The sequence below is a fragment of the Crocuta crocuta genome, unplaced genomic scaffold (genome assembly GCF_008692635.1).
Source record: "Crocuta crocuta isolate KB4526 unplaced genomic scaffold, BGI_CrCroc_1.0 scaffold56, whole genome shotgun sequence".
Taxonomy (NCBI): Eukaryota; Metazoa; Chordata; class Mammalia; order Carnivora; family Hyaenidae; genus Crocuta; species Crocuta crocuta.
Genome location: NW_027531334.1, coordinates 6,293,944 through 6,313,619, shown reverse-complemented (window position 1 = coordinate 6,313,619; position 19,676 = coordinate 6,293,944). Strand labels below are relative to the sequence as shown.

General features: G+C 38.6%; 1 protein-coding gene and 1 pseudogene across 1 annotated transcript in view; both read right to left on the bottom strand.

Annotated features, from left to right (window-relative positions):
- Positions 1 to 19,676, bottom strand: part of MORC1 (MORC family CW-type zinc finger 1) — a 160,613-nt gene that overhangs the window by 84,527 nt on the left and 56,410 nt on the right. The window contains exons 10-14 of the mRNA XM_077771811.1: positions 17,370 to 17,449; positions 16,586 to 16,656; positions 14,394 to 14,458; positions 11,495 to 11,638; positions 9,109 to 9,263 (exon numbers count right to left, since the gene is read on the bottom strand). Coding sequence (XP_077627937.1) covers positions 9,109 to 9,263; positions 11,495 to 11,638; positions 14,394 to 14,458; positions 16,586 to 16,656; positions 17,370 to 17,449 — 515 coding nt within the window. The remainder of the gene's footprint in view (positions 1 to 9,108; positions 9,264 to 11,494; positions 11,639 to 14,393; positions 14,459 to 16,585; positions 16,657 to 17,369; positions 17,450 to 19,676) is intronic.
- On the bottom strand, positions 1,625 to 8,013 carry LOC144238060 (ERI1 exoribonuclease 3 pseudogene; annotated as a pseudogene).

The following is a 19,676-nucleotide window of genomic DNA, read 5'->3' as shown; positions in this document are numbered from 1 at the left end:
AAGTACTCTATTTGAACTGAAGGACAGCAAAGCAAGATGTCTTCAGTGGTGGTGAAGGTGCTCACAGCCCCTTCTTTCTCAAAGCTCCTACGGGGATGAAGTGGGTTGGGCAAGTCTCACTTTATGGGGATAGTCACTGGCAGAAGCAAGTGGCAGAACTCTACTGAGAGCACAGTAGGCTCCAGGGCAAAGCTCCAGGAATCTGAGGAAGTGATCCAACTCCCTGGAAGTGTCAACTTCACTACCTTCACCCGGCAACACAGCATCATTTCCTCTCATTTTATATCAGTGCTTTCCCATGTGGGTCTCCTCAAGCTGCAAAATAATTTCAGAACACTACCCCCCAAACTGAGAAAATACATGAAAAAAATTGAATTCAATATCGCTTCTATGTGATTCTGTATTTTACTACACACAACTACATCCACACATATTTGAAAAACTGTAGCGGTTCCTGGGTGGCTCAGTTAGTTAAGCACCCAAACTTTGGCTCAGGTCATTATCTCATGGTTCATGGGTTCGAGCCCTATGTCGGGCTCTGTGCTGACAGCTCAGAGCCTGGAGCTTGCTTTGGATTCCATGTCTCCCTCTCTCTAAAAATAAATAAACATTTAAAAAAATTAAAACTGTAGCATATGTATGTATGAGGTATAATGGTATTTTAGACAATTATTGGTAGACAGGAATTAAAAGATTCCAAATAATACTCTAAAATCTCCTAGGGCTCCCTGGCTCCTAGTTCAGCAACATATCATTCTGTGCACTGGGTACTAGAAGGAAGAGGGTCAGAAGCCTTATGACAACAAACCAAGGAAAGTTAGGCTTCTTCTATGTCTTCCTTCAAGAAGAAATAACTTTTACTTTCTCTTTTTAAGTTATATTTTTATTTAATTATTTTCAATGCTTTTCTTTGAATACATTCAGCTTTTTAAATTCCCTATATGATAAGGCAATTAAAATTGGACATAGTAATCTAACCTAAAGAATATTCCTGAAGTTCTGTGTCATTATGGGCAACAGCTCTGTTAGCCAGCTCACTCTCCTCAGTATCTGCGTTAGCAAAGTTTATCTTTCTACCAGGACTCACTTTACTCAGACATACACAAAGCCCACTGACTTAATGTTCTCAACATCCAAAGACTCAAATTTACTTTTTTTCCCCTCGTTGCCCCAACTTTATTCAGGGGCACGTTCATAGTGAAGATGGGGGGCAGACACAAGGTAGAGCCTGATCTGTCCTGGAGCCCAGGGGCACCACACACCATGGACTACAGAGGGGGAGGAGGCACAACAGGGGGCCTTAGTGGCCCCAGTAGAAGCCTGTGTACTAGGGAGGAGGCAGTGAGTACCTGGGTCTCTCAAGCCCATGCCCACAATGGGAGGGGCTAATACTGGGCTGAGGTTGAGGGGAAAAGGTGGGAGACACAAGGTAGCCCCTCCAGAGGGGCCAAGTGACCAAGCCCTTACCCAAGGCCCAAGCCCTCAGGGCAGGCTGGGGCCACTCTGGACATACAGCTATGCCACTCTCCCTTTGCCCCTCTGGTGAGGGAAGGAAGGATTTGGGGCTGGGCCAAGCATCTACGCTGTCCTGCCCCATCCTGTCCTTAGCCAAACAGAATGGGTTCTATGTCTGCTTGACAAGGAAACCTTCATATGCAAGTTATCTCCATTATGTTGGCAATGTTCTTGCAGTCATCAATGCCACCGTGGGGCTGTCCTATGTGTTGCAGGCTAAGACCCTTGTTTATGTCTAGAAGTCCATTGTTGGGCCAGCAGCCCATGGCAAAGGTGCAAGCCTTTTTCGGATTAATTCACTGCTGGAAGTAATCTGCCATTGGCAAGCCCAAGTACTAGCACCGGCCCAGGAGTGTGACTTTCAAGTCCCAGTCTCCAAAGGTGACAAAACTGACTTGACGTTTGGACCTTCTTTCTCCATCCACTCATCAACATTCTCCATCGCTTGCTGCAGGCTGGGCTGACCACCCTCTATGGCTCAAATAGTCCCTGGGAGCTCTATACCGAAAGGAGTAAGCTATGGATGGACCACAGGCTGGACCTGGTCAATCTCCATAGCCCGGCCACTTTGTTTCAGGATGAGGAACTCAATTTCCTTCACACACTCTGACCCTGGCCATGCAATCTACTTTTTTTTTTTTAATACAGCTTATGTTTAATTCTCATTGCATTGTTTTAAATTCAGTCATTAAAATGCAGCCTACTCCTCTTTACTAGGGCACACATAAGCAGACTGAAGTCTTGCTTCTGGCATGGCAGGGATAATCAGACTGTAAGAATAAGAGTGTATTTCATTCCAGAAAAAGAAGGGTACAAGGCTTTTTAGGGTTTTATTTGCAATATAAGTGAGATCCTCTGAGATATTTTAGCATGAAAACTCATTGTAGATGTAAAAAATGTCATTATCATGATAATAATAAAAGTGCAGTCAGAAAGAAAAGGAAGCATAAGTGCTGTCAATGGTGATAATTTCAATTACCAGGTGAAAGCAGTGTAAATGGATTAAATCTAAGAATGTGATTTTTTTTTAAACCAGAAATCAATCCAATGAACTCCTGAACCAACCTGCTATTTGCTGAGAGATGGCACGAAGTAATGATTTTAAATAGAGTACATATTTATGCCATATAAGTCCAGGCAAATGTCTGTATCATTTTTTATTGTTTTAATTTTATTTCTAATCAAGCTTTTATTCAATGCAATTTTTTTTATCAGTATGGGGTTCTATGTTGTTTCTGTCAAGTAGTAAAATTACAAACTAACTTAGGTGACCAAGTGGAAGATGAAAAATGTTTTAGAAGTATCAGAAGTATTAGAGCTAACAAATGATAAAAATATGATAGAATTAGAACAGAAGATTTTGGAACTTCTTATGGACCCAAGCATTGATTATTAACTGCTAATACCATTAAAAGAGAAAGAATCAGGCAACCTGATGGTAGAATACACTACTACCTATGAAGCATCTTGACAAAAACCAACCAACCAACCAAACAAACAAACAAAAAACCACCACATCTAAACTTGGTCAAGGTGCAATTTGCAATTTGCAAAAAAATTAACAGAATAAAAAAACCTGTTAAACCACACCTAGTAATGCAGCAACCAAATTTATATGTGAAAACTACAAAACAACCAGCCCAGTTTTTCCCACAAATAAATTGCAAGGAAAACCAGGAGAGAAAAAGAAACGTGGGGATGGGTAGGAGGGGCTAGGAGTTATATGATGACAGGAGATACTTAGAAATATAACAACAGACTGGATATTTTATGCTATTAAGGAAGTATTGATAATTTTAAGTGTTTTTGTATTGCAGTTATATTTCTAAATAGAGTTCTTTCAAAAATACGTGATAGATCCATTTAAAATAATTATATAATGTCTGGAATTTTCTTCATAATCTAGTTGTTGAAGAGTAGGTGGGAATGTAAATGAAACCAGTCTGCCCAGAGTTGATAACTGTTGAGGGTGGATGATGGATTTATGGGTTTCTTTATACTATTCTCTTTAATTCTGTCCAATTTCTCAATCTCCTCTATTAGTTTGCTTGGAATGCCATAACAGCAACAGCAACTACAACAGAAACAGACTGGGTGGTTTCAACAACAGAAACTTATTTTCTCACAGCTGTGAAAGCTAGAAGTCCAACTGCAAGATGTGGGAAAGTTTGGTTTCTTGTGAGTCTTCTCTCCTTGGCTTGGAGATGGCCACCTTCTAGCTGTGTCCTCACACCGTCTTTTCTCTGCACCCACCCATCCCCGGAGTTTCTCTGTCCACATTCCCTCTTCTTATAAGAACAGCAGGGGGGTCTGGGTGGCTTAGTCAGTTGAGTGAACAACTTCGGCTCAGGTCATGATCTCGCAGTTCACGGGTTTGGGCCCTGCATCGGGCTCTGTGCTGACAGCTTGCTCAGAGCCTGGAGCCTGTTTCAAATTCTGTGTCTCCTCCTCTTTCTGCCCCTACCTTATTCGTGCTCTGTCTCTCTTTGTCTCTCAATAATAAATAAATGTAAAAAAAAAAAATTTTAAAGGAACACCAGTCAGACAGGATTAGGGTCCTCTCCAATGGCCTTTTTAACTTAATCACATCTTCAAAGGCTCTGTCTCCAACCACAGTCACATTCTGAGATGCTGGGGGTTAGAACTAAAACATATGAATTCTGGGGAAATAATTCGGTCTGTAACACCAAACTGAGAAATTTAAAATAAAACATATGCTATTGAAAATATTATATTTTTAAATGAAATAGAATACTTAAAATCAGTGACTTCAAAAACTGAATAAAAAAAGAGATATGAATTATTTCTTGGTCTGTATCTCCAAATAAACTGGTCTCACAGTCTCACCTTTCAATATTTTTATAGACCTCACTCAACACATATCCTAGCAGAAATGATGCATTTCATTTTTTTTTTTGTAGTGCTTTTCTGAGATTTCATAGACTGAAGTACATAATAAGAGAAACAATATTTGTCGTGAGCAGCTAGCTAGATCTACCTACTATAGTGCTATGGACTGAATGTTTGCATCCCCACTAAATTCATATGCTGAAATTTAATACCAGTGTGATAGTACTTGGCAGAGGGATCTTTGGGAGGTGATTAGGTCATATGAGTGAATCCCTCGTGATGAGACTAGTGCCCTTATGGAAGGCCAGAGAGCTAGCTCACTCTCTTTCCACCATGTGAGAATATCAGGGGAAGTCAGCAGTCTGCAAATTGGAAGAGAGTTCTTGCCAGATTCTGACCATCCTGGGACCCTGATATTGGACTTCCAGCCTCCTGAACTGTGAGAAATATATTTATGTTGTTCATAAGCCACCAGTTTATAGAATTTTGCTATAGCAACCCAAGCTAAGGCATAAGCATTACTTTTTAAAGAAACTATTCATCTAACAAATATTATCTCTTTTTCAAAATTATACACAAACCAAGAAATTGATATGAACTAGGAAAGAGCCTAATCACAAAGATTTTTAATTGACCAATTGCCTTTATCCAGTATACCATTTATTAATTAGAAGTCAACATTAGATTCAAAAAAAAGTAGTGGCAACCTGAAAGGATGGGCTAAATAAGGTGACAGCATGTAACACAATTAAATGTATGATTCTACTCTGAGGTCCAAAAACACTGGGGAAAAAATATATGAGACGGATGGCTTAACAAGAATACATATTAAAAACTTTATTGGGAATTCTAGTTGGCAATAAAGACACTGAAGGTCAAAAACGTGTTTACTGAGAGTTAATATATTAGGTTCATCAATAGAATTATGACTTAAAATAATTCAAAAAGGGATGATGATCCCATTTTATTCAAGGCTGGGTTTCACTTGAAATTTTTGTGTCTGGGTGGCAAACACACTTTCTGAAGTATAACATGAAAATGGTGAATATATTTATCACCATTTACACCATATCAAGTGAAGAACAGCAACAGAACTCGGAAATGTTTTAGGATACAAGACTGAAGAGAGACAGAAAGCTTGTCATCAAATATCTGGGAGGTTGCCATTTAGTAAGGTTTTAGGCCTATCTTCATGGCCCCAAGAGGGAAAAATGATGTTGGCCTGACTAACTGTGCCTCATCCTTGGGGAAACACCCCTAAAGGCTTCCTCCAGGCCTTCTCTGGCTCCTGAGCAATGGTGTCTGCAGCACCCATTCTTCCCTGTTGGGCGCCAATCCTACTTCTAAGTGTCAAATCCGGGTAGCCTTACTAGACTGCAAATTCCCAGAGAGGGCGGAACATGTCTGACTCGTTAGTCCTAGAACCCTCCATGTCTACCACAGGTGAATGAATGAAACAACTCATGAGAAATAGATTCGGCTCCGATAAGAAAACGTATCTTCTAATAGAGCTATGCAGAGATTCACGGGCTGCCTCAAGAAGTAGCAATTTTTCTTTCATAAGAAACCCTGACTCGGGCTTAAAATGGCAGTCCACTTGCCTGGGCAGGGCTGGGTGGGGTAGAGGGGATTAAAGCATCAGGGAGTGACTGGTTTATAGGACCTACCGTTTGAGTTCTAGGAAAGGTGACACTTATTATGTCACAGATTTCACTTAATACATCTGCTCTGTTCTCATCCATTTATGAAAAGTTTTGTAACAAATTTCAATGCAATTGCTCTGTTCAAACCCCAATTTCATTTGATGTTTCTAACTTTCCTTCTCTTTCTCTACTGCAAACAGCTGCTGGTTAATATTTCCATTTCACTGTAAGGATGCATAAAGCTTTAGGAAACACAGTAGCAGACAGTGAGGTGAGGTCAGACTCAGAAAAATATTTCTGAGGTTCTCAGCACCATCTGTGCCAAATGTAAATGCAGATTTCATAAATGACACAAAGTCATTACCCCTCCATTTTCCTTTCTGCTGATTTGATTTTTACAAGGCCCCAATTTTCCATAGAAACAGATCAGATTTATAGCAAACACAAAGACTGTATCTTTTATTTATAAGGCAAAAATCTACCCAAATACTTTTCATTAAATTTGTGTGCCCTGTAATACTGGCTTTTAGAGTATTAGTCAAGCATTAGATGGCTTTGGTTATTCCTGTGGGAATGAACACACAAAGACCTTCAAGGTCGATCTTCTCAGCACAGTTCCTGAGACTACAAACTCTGACCTTGATTACTTAATTCAGTTCAATAAGGAAGTTTAGGGATGAGGCTGTGATGTCCACTAAGTGAATAAATACACATGCTCACTAACCTTTCTCCACTCCCTGACTCCCTTCTAGAGGAACATCTTTTGTAAAAGTACCCCTAAATCCATTCATAGACAGCTATGGAATTGGGAAAACAACCTGGCATTAACTAATAATAATTAAAATACAAACATAACTTATTTAGACTCTTAGTGCACCCCCTGAGAAATTTCTGGAAAAAAAAATAGGTTGAGATGAAGATGGGGGGTTATACAAGGGGTCAGGGGAAGCAGGCAAGTGACACCCAGAAGTTGAGACTACAGAGGTTAGGAGGGCACTCCCATACCAGGAAAAGGGGCTTCAAGAGAGCCCTCCCTGAAACAGGACTCAGTATGACCGTACTGAGGAAGTGTGGGCTGGGATGGAGATGATGCCTATCACCTTGAATTTCCACGCCTCTTTCTGAGGGCTGCATTCCTTAGTCCAAGGACGAGTAAGACAGAGAAAATATGAGGAGAGTGGAGGAGTTTTCAAATGCTAAATGATTTTTCTAGGTCAGGCTAGCATTCAGGGACCAGAGAGTAGATGCTTGATTTATACCTCACTCTGAATATCCTTTTGTGTTCTACAGCTTTACGCATAACCCACCAAAGAAGGTACTCATTCCTACATTTAGTAGAACTTCAGACACGGCTCTGAGAAAAAAGACATATGGACAAAGTACGTCTGTGCTAACACGCAGTACCTGTACTCTTCAGAGCAGTGCCTCTCAAACTCTAACGTGCATACAAATCACTGGCCATGTCCCTAACACGCAGATTTTCATCCAGTAGGTCTGAGATGCTGCATTTCTAACAAGCTCTCAGGTGACACTAATGCTGCGCACTCAGGGAAGGTTTTTTTAATATAACTTAAAGTTATATTATCAAATTATATTAATATGTTAAATTATAATATATTCAATATTAATATAATATAAATTATAATATACTTAATGTATTAAATTATAATATAAAATTATATTTGTCAAATCGCTTCCATACAACACCCAGCGCTCATCCCAACAAGTGCTTCCTCAATGCCCATCACCCAGTTTCCCCTCTCCCCTATCCCCATCAACCCTCAGTTTGTTCTCAGCACTTAAGAGCCTCTTATGGTTTGCCTCCCTCCCTATTTGTAACTATTTTTCCCCCTTCGCTTCCTCCATGGTCTTCTGTTAAGTTTTTCAAGATTCACATATGAGAGAAAACATAAGATATCTGTCTTTCAGAGAAGGTTTTAGACCATGACAGGAAAATCCAGCTTTGGCAAGAAATCTGTGCCCACACCTTTATTCGCACTCGCATGTTTCTCCTCTGAGTTCCTTTAGTCTTTCCTGTTTCACTGCGGTAAGAAAATTTTAGGGAGAAGCCAAGTGAGTACAAAAGAAAAGAAAATATTCTAAATCACAACCTCAAGTAGAGCAGTAAGATTTTAAGTTGTCTCAAGGGTAGAGACATAATTTGTGATATGCATGAATTATACATACTTCATGCAAATCATTACACAAATACACAGTAGCCTGTCTACTTCTTTCCATAAATGAAGCCCTATGTCTGCATAACTTAAAGAAAGTTTATTTCATTAATGCACAGCACACCATCTCATTGTTCAGGTGTCTCTGGAGGCTGAAATGGCCTGAATGAGCCAAATTTCCCAGATAACTGAAGTTTATCTTAAGTATCTGATTGTATTTATTTGAATGCTTTTCAAACTCTTACTGAATTAATATATTCAAGACTTGTTAGCTATACAAAACAAGGTTTAACACACATCTACAATTATCCAGGGTAAACAGTGATTATGCCATGGCAGGACATAACAGCGCTATGGGGGCTACTCAGGTCTGTATGGAAGTACGTGTCCCTGCACAGTAGAGTCTTGGAATGGTGTCCGAGGCTGACCAAGGCAAACTTCTGCTTCCTTCCTCCACGATCAGCTCTCATACTGCTCACTGACCTCTTACAGTTTTTGATCTTTTTCACATAATATTCTGGAAAGATTCTGAGACAAGCTCCCTTCTCATTTCCTATATTTTATTATTATATTATTACTACATTTTTTAAAGCTTATTTATTTTGCGAGAGAGGGAGCGCACACACACAAGCAGGGGAGGAGTAGACAATCCCAGGCAGGCCCCGTGCTGTCAGCTAGAGCCTGATAAAGGGTTTGAACTCACAAAAAGTGAGATGAAGACATGAGCCAAAACCATGAGTCAGACGCTTAACCGACTGAGCCACCCAGGAGCCCCATTTTATTATTACTGTTTTAATAAATAAAAGGAGCGCTTTCACAGGGCTTTGGGCTCCTCGTTGTCTAGGTCAGCGCACTCACTCCAAATTAAAGAAACCACACAAGTGGATTCCCCACTATCTCTTACTATATGACTACTGAATACTCACTGATCCCGGTGTCCTTACAGTACTGCACCAAGTACTGCCCCATGACTCTTAGCAGATGATTATACTCTGGGACATTGAGAAATTCCTGCTTATTATGGGATGGCTCCATGATCTCCAAGGGTATATTAACAATTCCAACCACGCCTGCACCAAGTCTGGAAGAAAAAATACATTAAAAAATTTAGCTAAGGAAAAAGCAAATACACCATGGTCTTTTGAAATCATTTAAATTTACAAATAAATTTATTCACTGGGTCTGGACCATGTCAAAGTTTAACAAGTTATGATATAATTGTATTTTGTTGCCTAAATCTATAGTAATCATAGGTGTGTTTGCTCTCATAATAAAAAGTCTCCTAATGCACTGTTACTAAATATATATGACTTTTTCCCAAACCTAAACCTTACATGGGAGTCAGGGTAGGTAGAAAGAGGAGGTCTTTTAGCATTAGACACCACTAACAGTGCTTTGCGGACATAAACCGACATAACCCTCTTAATGATCTGGCCAGAGTCACTTTCTCCATCCTCATTTCATCCGTCAGGTTGGGTTCTTCCTTGTCACTGGAGAGGTCCATGGGGTGCTCAGTGAATTCTACTAAGGGAACACAAGGACTGGATTATCCCCAAAAGTGACAGGTATCTGCCTGTTAGTCTGATGGATAAATTGAATTTTTTCAGATTTTTAGCAGCTTATGATGTACATAACAGGGATACTGCTGCCTAGTGACAGAATATTCTGCTTGATTTCCCTGTTTTGGGAAAGAACATCAATTGTCTAGTTCTTCCGAGGCTCCCAACTGCCCTTGGCAAAGCACACAAATCAAGCCTTCCCAGTGTAGGGCTGCTACCCATCATGTGTTTCACTACTTCCCCCTTCTGCCCTCCCCTTCCTTAACTATTCATTCTCTAAGTGTAAATTTGGGCATCATTTCTTCTAGGAAGCCTGACTCAACTTCCCCGAGTTTGGTTTACTACTCTTCCCAAATGCTCTTTTTGTACCTGATGCTTGCCTCTAGCACATATTCATCCATCCATCCATGGTCAGCACCTGGCCCTATTCCAGGAACTGGGAATACAGTATTGAACAAAAAAATAAAGCCCCTGTCTATAAAGTTTCTCTTCTATTGAAGGGTAGCACGCAGTAAGGGTGACCAGATCATCTCAGATGGTGATAAGTAGTAGAAGGAAAATAAAGCAGGTGCTGTACCATGTGAAGAGTAATAAGAGCCAATCACAGGGGCTGAATTTAGTTAGACAGCACAGGAAGACCTTCTTGTGGAGGGGACTTTAGAGTTAGGGCCTAAGTAACGTACCCAGACCAGCAGTAAGGAGTCTGAGGATAGAAGGTTCAAGTGGCAAGGCTATAAGGCAGGAATGAGCTTGGGATATGTGAGAAACTGGAAGTTGGATGGTGTGAGAATACAGTGAGAGGGTGGGTACAGGTGGGGCCATCACAGGGCCAGGCAGAGGCCAGATCACTGGAAGACCATGGTAACCAGTTCTATTCTATACCCATTGGGGTTTTAAGCAAGAAAATACACTAATTTTTAAAACATCATTCTGTTTCCACATGATATGAAAAACATGTATTTATATATTTGTTCCTTTTACTGGACTATAAGTTTTTTGGCAGAGAGTAGTAGGTCCTCACCATCTTGTGTGCAGAGCTTAGTACAGTACCTGGTGCATGACACTGCAGTTCAAGTGTTTGTTGAATGAACAAATGAATGAACTGCTAATTCCTCAAAAGTGAGAAATAACATGAAAAATGGTCCTCTGAGCCATTCTATTAATCACAAGAATTCTGTTTGACCCCTGAGTCATTCTACTGGTCACAATTACCCTGTCTGACTGCCTACATAATTCATGAAAGCAGCACATGGAGTTTTGGACCATCAGGAAAGCAGCAGAATGTATTACTCTGGAATCCAGATAGGTTAAAGAGGGTTTGTAATACATGCTCACGCAGGTAACTGCCAAGAACTCATACATGTAAGGGCTGCATAAAATGTTAACAGGGTTGCTTTACAAGACTATGGATTTTCCTTTCCAAAAATTTCTCCATTATGCTTCTATTATTTTTACATCGGTAAAATATTAAAATTCTAACCTGAGGAGATGGTGCAAGAGATGGTAAAACATCAAGTTGCTCAGGAAATGTACTGAAGAAATTTCCCAAAGTGTGGTTTTCCTTCAAGCAGGCATGCAGTTGTGCTGATATTATAAATTAGGCATATTAATGCCTGCGCACTGATGGGAAGGGTGACCGGAGGACCAGACACCTGCTCCCATTATGATTAAGCACCCATCTAAGTCGAAAGACAGAATCTTACTGAAGCCTCCCTCATCCTGCCTATGCCTCTGAAAACAAAAATATACTTACAAGGACTTCAGCTTCAACTGCGGGCCCACTTTCTCATGCATTTTGATCAGGCGGTTATTACTGTAAATGAACATCCCAGCTTGGCTTCGATTTTCTATGTTCACTCCAAAGAACAGGCAGAGAGTCCTGGCTTTTTTTAATTCTCTAGCATTATATTTAGAAAAGTTTTTTTAAAAAGTTTTTATTGGATAGAAATATACAGTTTACAAACTGCTAATAATTAAACTGAGAAGGTAAACATCAAAAAAACTGAATGTAAAATACCCAGGTATTTTGCAAAACCTAGTGGGTACACTCAGTATCTTTGTGTAGCCAAGTATTTTGCATAAACATGATGGCCATACCAGTCAAACACAAGCATTCTTAGATTAAAAAACAGCTTTGCCAAATTAAATTTACAAGAGCTAGAAAATGCCAAAAGGTTTGTGAAATGTTAAGTGGTCTAATGCATTTTTGAAAAATGAAATCTAGGTATTTTTAACCCTGGATATGATTTCTAACTTTCAGCATGTCCTCAAGCCTCTAAATATCCTATAGAGATTGGAATATGCCAAAAGACATTCTTTAGCTTTCTCTTTCTCCAAAATCAAAGCTAAATCAAAGTTAATTAAGCAAGTTTACAAGAGGAACAGACATGAGCTACTGATTTTCTGACTCTGTCCTGCTATATTATGTTTATGTGACTTTTCCTTTAAAAGTGTAAAAACGGAAATGGAGACATAACAGAATAAGATAGAAACAACCGTAGAAACAGGAAGCTGCTTGGAGCTATGAAAAACACCTAGATATAAGAACTGGAAAGACAGAATTGGCTTCAAAAACAAACTCATCTCTGTAATAACCATGTGACTATGGATGAGTCACTTCAACTTCTTGTCTCATCTGAAAACTGGGAAGAATACCCCTAGCCATTTGGGATGCCAGGAGGACTAGAAGAGGTAATATCAAGTATAAACCTGGAACAGACGAGGTGCCTCACAAATGTTATTTTCCTCTCCCCACCAAGAATGGTACCGAATATATATTCTTCCCCTACAAGTCAACTTGTAGATCTCATTCCACAAAAACAGCTTTTACTTTTCTAATTATAACTACATGCACTACAATGGACATAATATGCTTACTGGGCTAGCTAAATACATCTATCACTAAAGGACAAAGAAAAGTCCTAATTAGTCCTTCTACATGAATATAATATTCAGAGTACGTTACACTTTATGCGGAAATTACTGACTTGGATTAATATATTAAGCATTTTTAAAGCACATACTTGTTGGGGTAAATATATATGAACCACATTTTTTCTCAAAAACGTGTACTCAATATTAAATCCTTACCCTTCAACAAAAAAGAATACTGACTATGTAATGGACTCCAAAACAGGATGTTGCAGGATATGACATAATCACTCTGCAACAGTAAAGTGACATGCTGATTGTCTTCAGATTTGTAACAAAAGCATTTTGCTATAAAAACAAGTTCACAACAACTAACTGGCATTATTATCCATAAAATACAGTTGGTCACCTTTCATACATACAAATGTAACTAAAAACAATTCATCAACCAGATTTTTCTTTCTCAAGACTTTAAAGAGGGCTTTGCTATAGAAATAGCCTAAGTCGAATTGACTGATGAGTGGATAAAGAAGTGGTTATGTATGTGCATGCAAGTGTGTGTGTGTGTGTGTGTGTGTGTGTGTGCGCGCGTGCGCGCGCGCAGTGGAATATTTATATAGTGGAATACAACTCAGCCATAAAAAAAAAAGAATGAAATCTTGTCATTTACAATGACATGGATGAAGCAAGAGAGTATAATATTAAGTCAAATAAGTCACTCATGGAAAGACAAATGTCACATGTTGTCATTCATATGTGTCATTTAAGAAACAAAACAAATGAGAAATGAAAAAAACAAAAAGGAGACAAAGGCCATCCAAGAAGAAACAGATTCTTAACTATGGAGAACAAACTGAGGGTTACCAGAGTGGAAAGGGTTGAGGAAAGGGGTAAAATAAGTGATGGAGATTAAGGAGGGCACCTGTTGTGATGAGCACTGGGTACTGATTGGAACTGTTGAATCGCTATGTTGAACGCCTGAAACTAACATTACACTAACATTACCTAACTGGAATTTAAATAAAAACTTTAAAAAATTAAAGAGGTTTGCTTTTAAATGATGATTTCTATGGATTTATTAAGTACTTATTTTGATAAATGCATTGTTAACACTCCAAATTTAGGTTTGAGAAAAGTTATGGTTATACAGCACTTCATTGTTCACAACAATAATTCTGGAAATGGGTAATACTTCCCTAAAAATTGGTTTCTCAAAGTTACCCAGTTTTCAAAGACTGATCTTACTCAGATAACTAACTATTTTCAGTTTAACTTGTTTAATACCTGAGCTGAAGATCAAGTCAACATTGCAAATGGAAATAATGGTTTTGTAATTTAAGGTTGCTATTTTTATTCTAACTATATATTTTATTTGAAACATTTTCTAAACATTTCAATGCAGCACTAGAAGAGAGAAGAAGCCAGAACCAACCCTCCAGAGGGTTGTGTCTGCTAAAGGACACAAAAAAAGTAAAGTTGTCAGCCGATCCTCTGGGCAGCATTCACTTCTTCAACAGGATATTGAGCTAATTTTTCACCCTGTATTCAGAAGTTTTAATATTATGTAAATCATATGTATGCATGCAAATATATGTTTTGTAAATACCTTCACCGATTTTGCAGTTGGGGGATTTTGACCATATTATGCTTAATATAATATGATGTCATAAGCTGAGAAAGAGAAGTTACCACATTAACCACCAAATCTGCCTCCTCGGAAATCAGAATTTGCTTTATCAAAGTGTAGAGCATTCTGGCAAGCAGAAAATCTTACATCTTACCTCTGTTTCACTTTAAGAATCTTACGCTTTGCTTCTACATCTTCTAAGGCTTTCTGTAATACATCCTGGAGAAGTACATTTGGTCAGGAGAGAACATAATTCTACTAAATTAATGAAAGCTAAGCTGATATTTATTATCCCATTATCCAAATGTTTCACAAGGGTAACAGTGATAGGTCACATTGCCTAATGCAATTGTATAATGGTAGACAATAAATACCTGATAAATGATTCCATTCTAATAGCTAAGGGGACACACCAACTCCTAGCCCATGGTTCTCTTTTTGCACATATTCCAGTGATCTCTCTCTGTCTTTTAAGGAGCTATTGCTCCTCGTAATGTCACACTGGCTTTCACACAAACTACACAAAAGCTTGGGAAAGTCATTCAACGTACCTAGACTCTGATGTCTGTTTGTGAGAACAACAACAACACGTTAAATCACATGACCAATTACGGCCGCTTCTTTCAGAAAAATAAAGTTGTTATTAAAAAATTTTGTCAGTCACCATAAGAACACATCTCCTTTATATCAAGTTCCAGATACCCTTAAGAATCCCTAAGCTTTCCTTTTATAGGCTATCCCATCCCTAGGATTTCTTCTTTTCAGAGTACCTCAATACCAACGCCCACCTGTCTTTCTTGTCTTCTGTTTTAATTTTATATACTGGCTCATTCACTGCCCTATCTCTAGTACACTCCCTCTAACCAGGCAGAAAAGAAATAATGCATTATTATAATTTCACAAATAACAACAGATTTTTAATGTGCTCCATCTACCTGATGTGAAGGATGGGCATCTCATTTGGCAAGTATACCACTGACTGAATACTATTTTCACTGACTTTAAAGTAAAAGCAAATGATAAATGATCTGTAAGTATTTCACTTCAACCACTCAACTGCCTAGAGGAATTTAAGAGGTCAAAAGCCAAGGTCATTCCGCTTTGCTCTCTTTGCCCAGCAACAAAGCAAGGTGGTCAAAGATACCTCTGCCCCCCTTTCTGTCAAAGCACTCAGCACAGAGCAAAGAGGCAATGAGAGGGAAGCCTAAGGCAAGAAGAAAGCAAGGTCCTGACCCATTAGAAAGAGTCTGCTTCTCTGGTCTCTCAAATACATAAAGCCAAGGAAATTGACTTCTTTGAGACAAAATAAAAAAAGCTTAAACCTTTCTTTAAAAATCAATGACAGTAAGATAGGTCTACATTTTCCTTAAAATAATAGGTGAAAAGAAAAAAGTAGGAGAATTTTGGGAAGGCATAGGTAGCTTTGGGGCATTACCATGTGCTACTCTTTGATTTCATTCCCTACTCATGATCATTAGATATGAGAGAGCTTTGTATCAAACTCAGCCCTGGTCCTTGAAAGTTGAAGGGTGAATCATGGAAAGGATTCATACACTGAATCTGCAGAAGAGGATGAAGGAAAAGTGGAAGTACAGCATTTTTTTTTCTCCATTTACCTATTTATCCTTTTGTTTGCAAGTACATAAAATGCGGCTTCATAATTTACCATGGTAGAAAGCTCTGTACTGCATTTTGGGTAAAAGTTAACAAACTTACATGTCCTGCAGCAATATTCTTTTTTTTTTTTTGGTTGCTACGCATTATAATTATTAATAATAGTACTTTATAACCTATCTTACTCATGGGCGTATTACAAGGATTACAGAAAATGTTTATGAACTATGTGGAGCAACTCATAAGAAAAAAGCTTTGTAAGCTGGAAGTACTGTTATTAATATTCATAATTACAGCACATAATTCCTAGCACCAGAAAAAAGGATGGCTTATAAGTCTTCTTCTTGCTTTCCCCATTTATTCAGGTCCATAGAGAGCAATAATTTGAAAAGATATTTTCAAGGAAATTTGATAGGCTGCTTTTTTTCTGCTAGTTTTTCATTATTTTTTTCCTCATATTACTTTTCATTTTAAAGAAATGCGCTGTAGTGCTCTTCCCCGCTGTTCCAAATTCACCCCACGTTGCTCATCTTTGCTCAGACCCAGCCTCCTCCTACTGCTGAGTATCCTCTCCTTTCTCTGCGCGCCTCTGCTCTGTTTACCTGGGGTAAAATCAACTTAAATTTTGGAGCTTATCTGTGTTTATCAGTTTACAAAGTAAATGATAAGAGACCACTGTGTGCAGGAAAAAGCAAATGATACTTGGCCATTTAGGAAGTCTATGTGTCATACCTTGGCAGAAGACAAAGAAGTTCTGTCAGGCTGGTTTACTGTGATTTGTGCTTCTTTCAATACGCGTTCAGCTGGAAGCAGAAGCAAGATAAGTACAACATCAGAAGCTCTTTCAAGCAACTTTAAGTGAGCAGTGTGTGCATACATTATGGCCATAACCAGTGGGAACGGCTTCCACATAATAATCTCAGAATGTTCTTTCCCATAGCTCTCAATTCTGGGTGCAGGCAGCCACATTGGGTTTCCTCTTAGACATTACAATCGACAGGGCACAACACTATACCTACAAATTAAAGGGTCACGACTGAATATTCGGCTGACTGAAAACTCTCTACCATCTGTGGAATATAGATTAAAGTTACTCCTTGCTCCTGGATCGCTGGGAAAGGATGGCTTTGCCTTCGTTGTGAGGGGAATGAATGTGTAGAACATTCCTTCTTAAAGTGGGTATAAAGCTAGTCTCTAAAATAATCTAATTCAGCATCACGCCAATCTGGGTTTCTAATATAGATCAACCTAGCTCCAAGTGTGAATTTGGAAATAACAGAAAGTAAATAATAATGATAAATAAAATATATTATAATAATATACCCTTAATTCATACATCATAATTCAACAAAGCCAGAGATACAAAAATATGTTATGAAGCTCCTTAGAGCCAGGAATTCAATTAACTGTGGTCATTCCTACAATGCTATAACAGTATATATCTCAGAATAAGGGTACAATTAATGTTGGCTGAATGAATGAACAGCAATGATGTAGGCCATAGATAATTACATACCAAACTTTACTGCTTCCTGTGCCTTTTTAACTTCATTTTTAAATGCTCCTTTAAAAGAAGACGTGACATATAGATACTTTCTGAAAAGAAAAAAGAAAGAACCGATCAAGTCAGATTATCATTTTAAGGTACCTAATACTTAGAGAATATACTTTAGGAAGAATATATGCTCCAGAAATATATCATTATGAAGAAAGATTCAGAGTAAGTTGCATCCAACTGGCAAATCAGCAAGCTTTGTATCTAGGAAGAAATTCCTTGCCTTTCAATGCCTGGTAATTTTGCTTTTGGAAGAGAACTTCAGGAGAGAGATAACAAAACTTCTGCCCATGCAAATGTTCATTTATACATATAAAACAGGATAGTTTTCTTAAAGAGAAAAATTTCTATGCACCTGCCCCACTATCATAATTTCGAACTAAAATATATAACCTTCCTTCCTACTCAGGTCACTGACACTGGATAAAGCAGTTCTCCTAGTCCCAAATGACTTACTAAAATGCTTGGAAACATATGTCATCATTTTAAACTACCAAAACATATTTTCCACTTTATTCCTCAAGAAGCTTGTTTTCAAAATCTGTTGTTTTAGTGAGAGCAAAGGTGCTCTAGAACAATCAAGGAAAAGGAATAACAAATAAATAGATATCTATCTCCATAAACCCAAAGTCAGAGCAAAGTAAAGGTGAAGAAAGCCCTCTGGCACAGAGGTTCCCTGAATGCAGATGAAACTATGTACATCTCTTACAGAGGATTCCCAAAAGTCAGGATTTTTAATGTTGGTTTAAATCATCACCCCAGGAAAAAATTCCAGAATATTGCATTTCAGAATGCTCAAAGTTCTATACTTCTGATTCTGTAACTTTTGCTCTATACTCACATAGACTCAGGAGCTCACCATTCTCTGATACCTTCCATGTTTAGAAAGGCATCGGGTGTTCAGCAAGAGTTGGGTAGAGAACTCTTTCATCCCTGGAAGCTAAAATATCCTCAGACATAAAAAAAGGAGGGGGGGAAGTCTAAATCTATATGTCCCTGAGTCTATATCCGCGATAAGCGAAATATGGCCCAGAGGCCAAACTGGGCTAGCAGCTTGTTTTTGGCACAGCCTGAGACCTAAGAATGATTTTTCCATTTTTAAAGGAAAAATAAGAATATATGAAAGAGACAGAATGTGATCACATTTACTATCAGGCCCTTTATAGAAAATGTATACCAATCCCTAGAATCTATGCTAAAAAGCAATGGTGAATGATTGCTTGATCTAGAATTGCATTTATATGTTCTGACTTTTAAATAATGTGTGTAGTAATGCAAATCCATCACTATACAAACAGGTCACACATAGTTAAATGTCTGTTAGCCAAAGTCTGTTTATAATTTAAGACTCTCTTCCGTTATCTCAACAGACACAGTACAGATATACTCAAGACAGAACACCTTCATGATTAAGTATTAAGAATTAAACTACCTGGGGGCATCTGGGTGGCTCAGCCAGTTAAGCATCTGACTCTTGATTTAGGCTCAGGTCATGATCTCTCAGTTCATGGGTTCAAGCCCCACATCAGGCTCCATACTGACGGTGCAGAGCCTCCTTGGGGTTCTATCTCCCTGCCTCTCTGCCCCTCCCCTGCTAGCTTACTTGCACGCGCGCGCGCTCTCTCTCTCTCTCAAAATAAATAAATAAACATGAAAAAGAAAAAAAAAAGAATTGGACTATCTTGATCCCATCCTTCCTGAGTTAAAGTCCTGTTTGTGTCCCTCAGTAGTATAGGACTGGGCACGCTATTTCATTTTCTGTGATTCCACTTCCTATCTATGTGGGGATGGTAACAGTGGTATCTATCTCATACAGTTGTCACGAGAATTAAAGGTATCAACAGAGCTAAAGAACTTAGAATAATGCTGGTTTGGGATAAATGTTCACTATACTGGTATTGTCTAATAATATTATCTATTAATATTATATTAAGTACTTGTTCCCTCAATATGGGCTTCAGAGGGAAAATTCATTGGGAATGAAGAAATAAGTAACTAGAAAAATTTCTTTTTTCTCTTAAGACTCTGAAGGATTTGTAGAAGTTTGCCCAGTTATCTACATGAAAAGACTTAATGTTAAAAAATAACTGGGGGCATCTTGGTGGCTCAGTTACTTGAGCGCCTGACTCTTGATTTCAGCTCAGGTCAAGATCTCATGGTTGTGAGATGGAGTCGCCCCACTGGGCTCCATGCAGACAGTACAGAGCCTGTTTGGGATTCTCTCTCCCTGTCTGCCCCTTCTTTGCTCGTGCTCTCTCTTAAAATAAA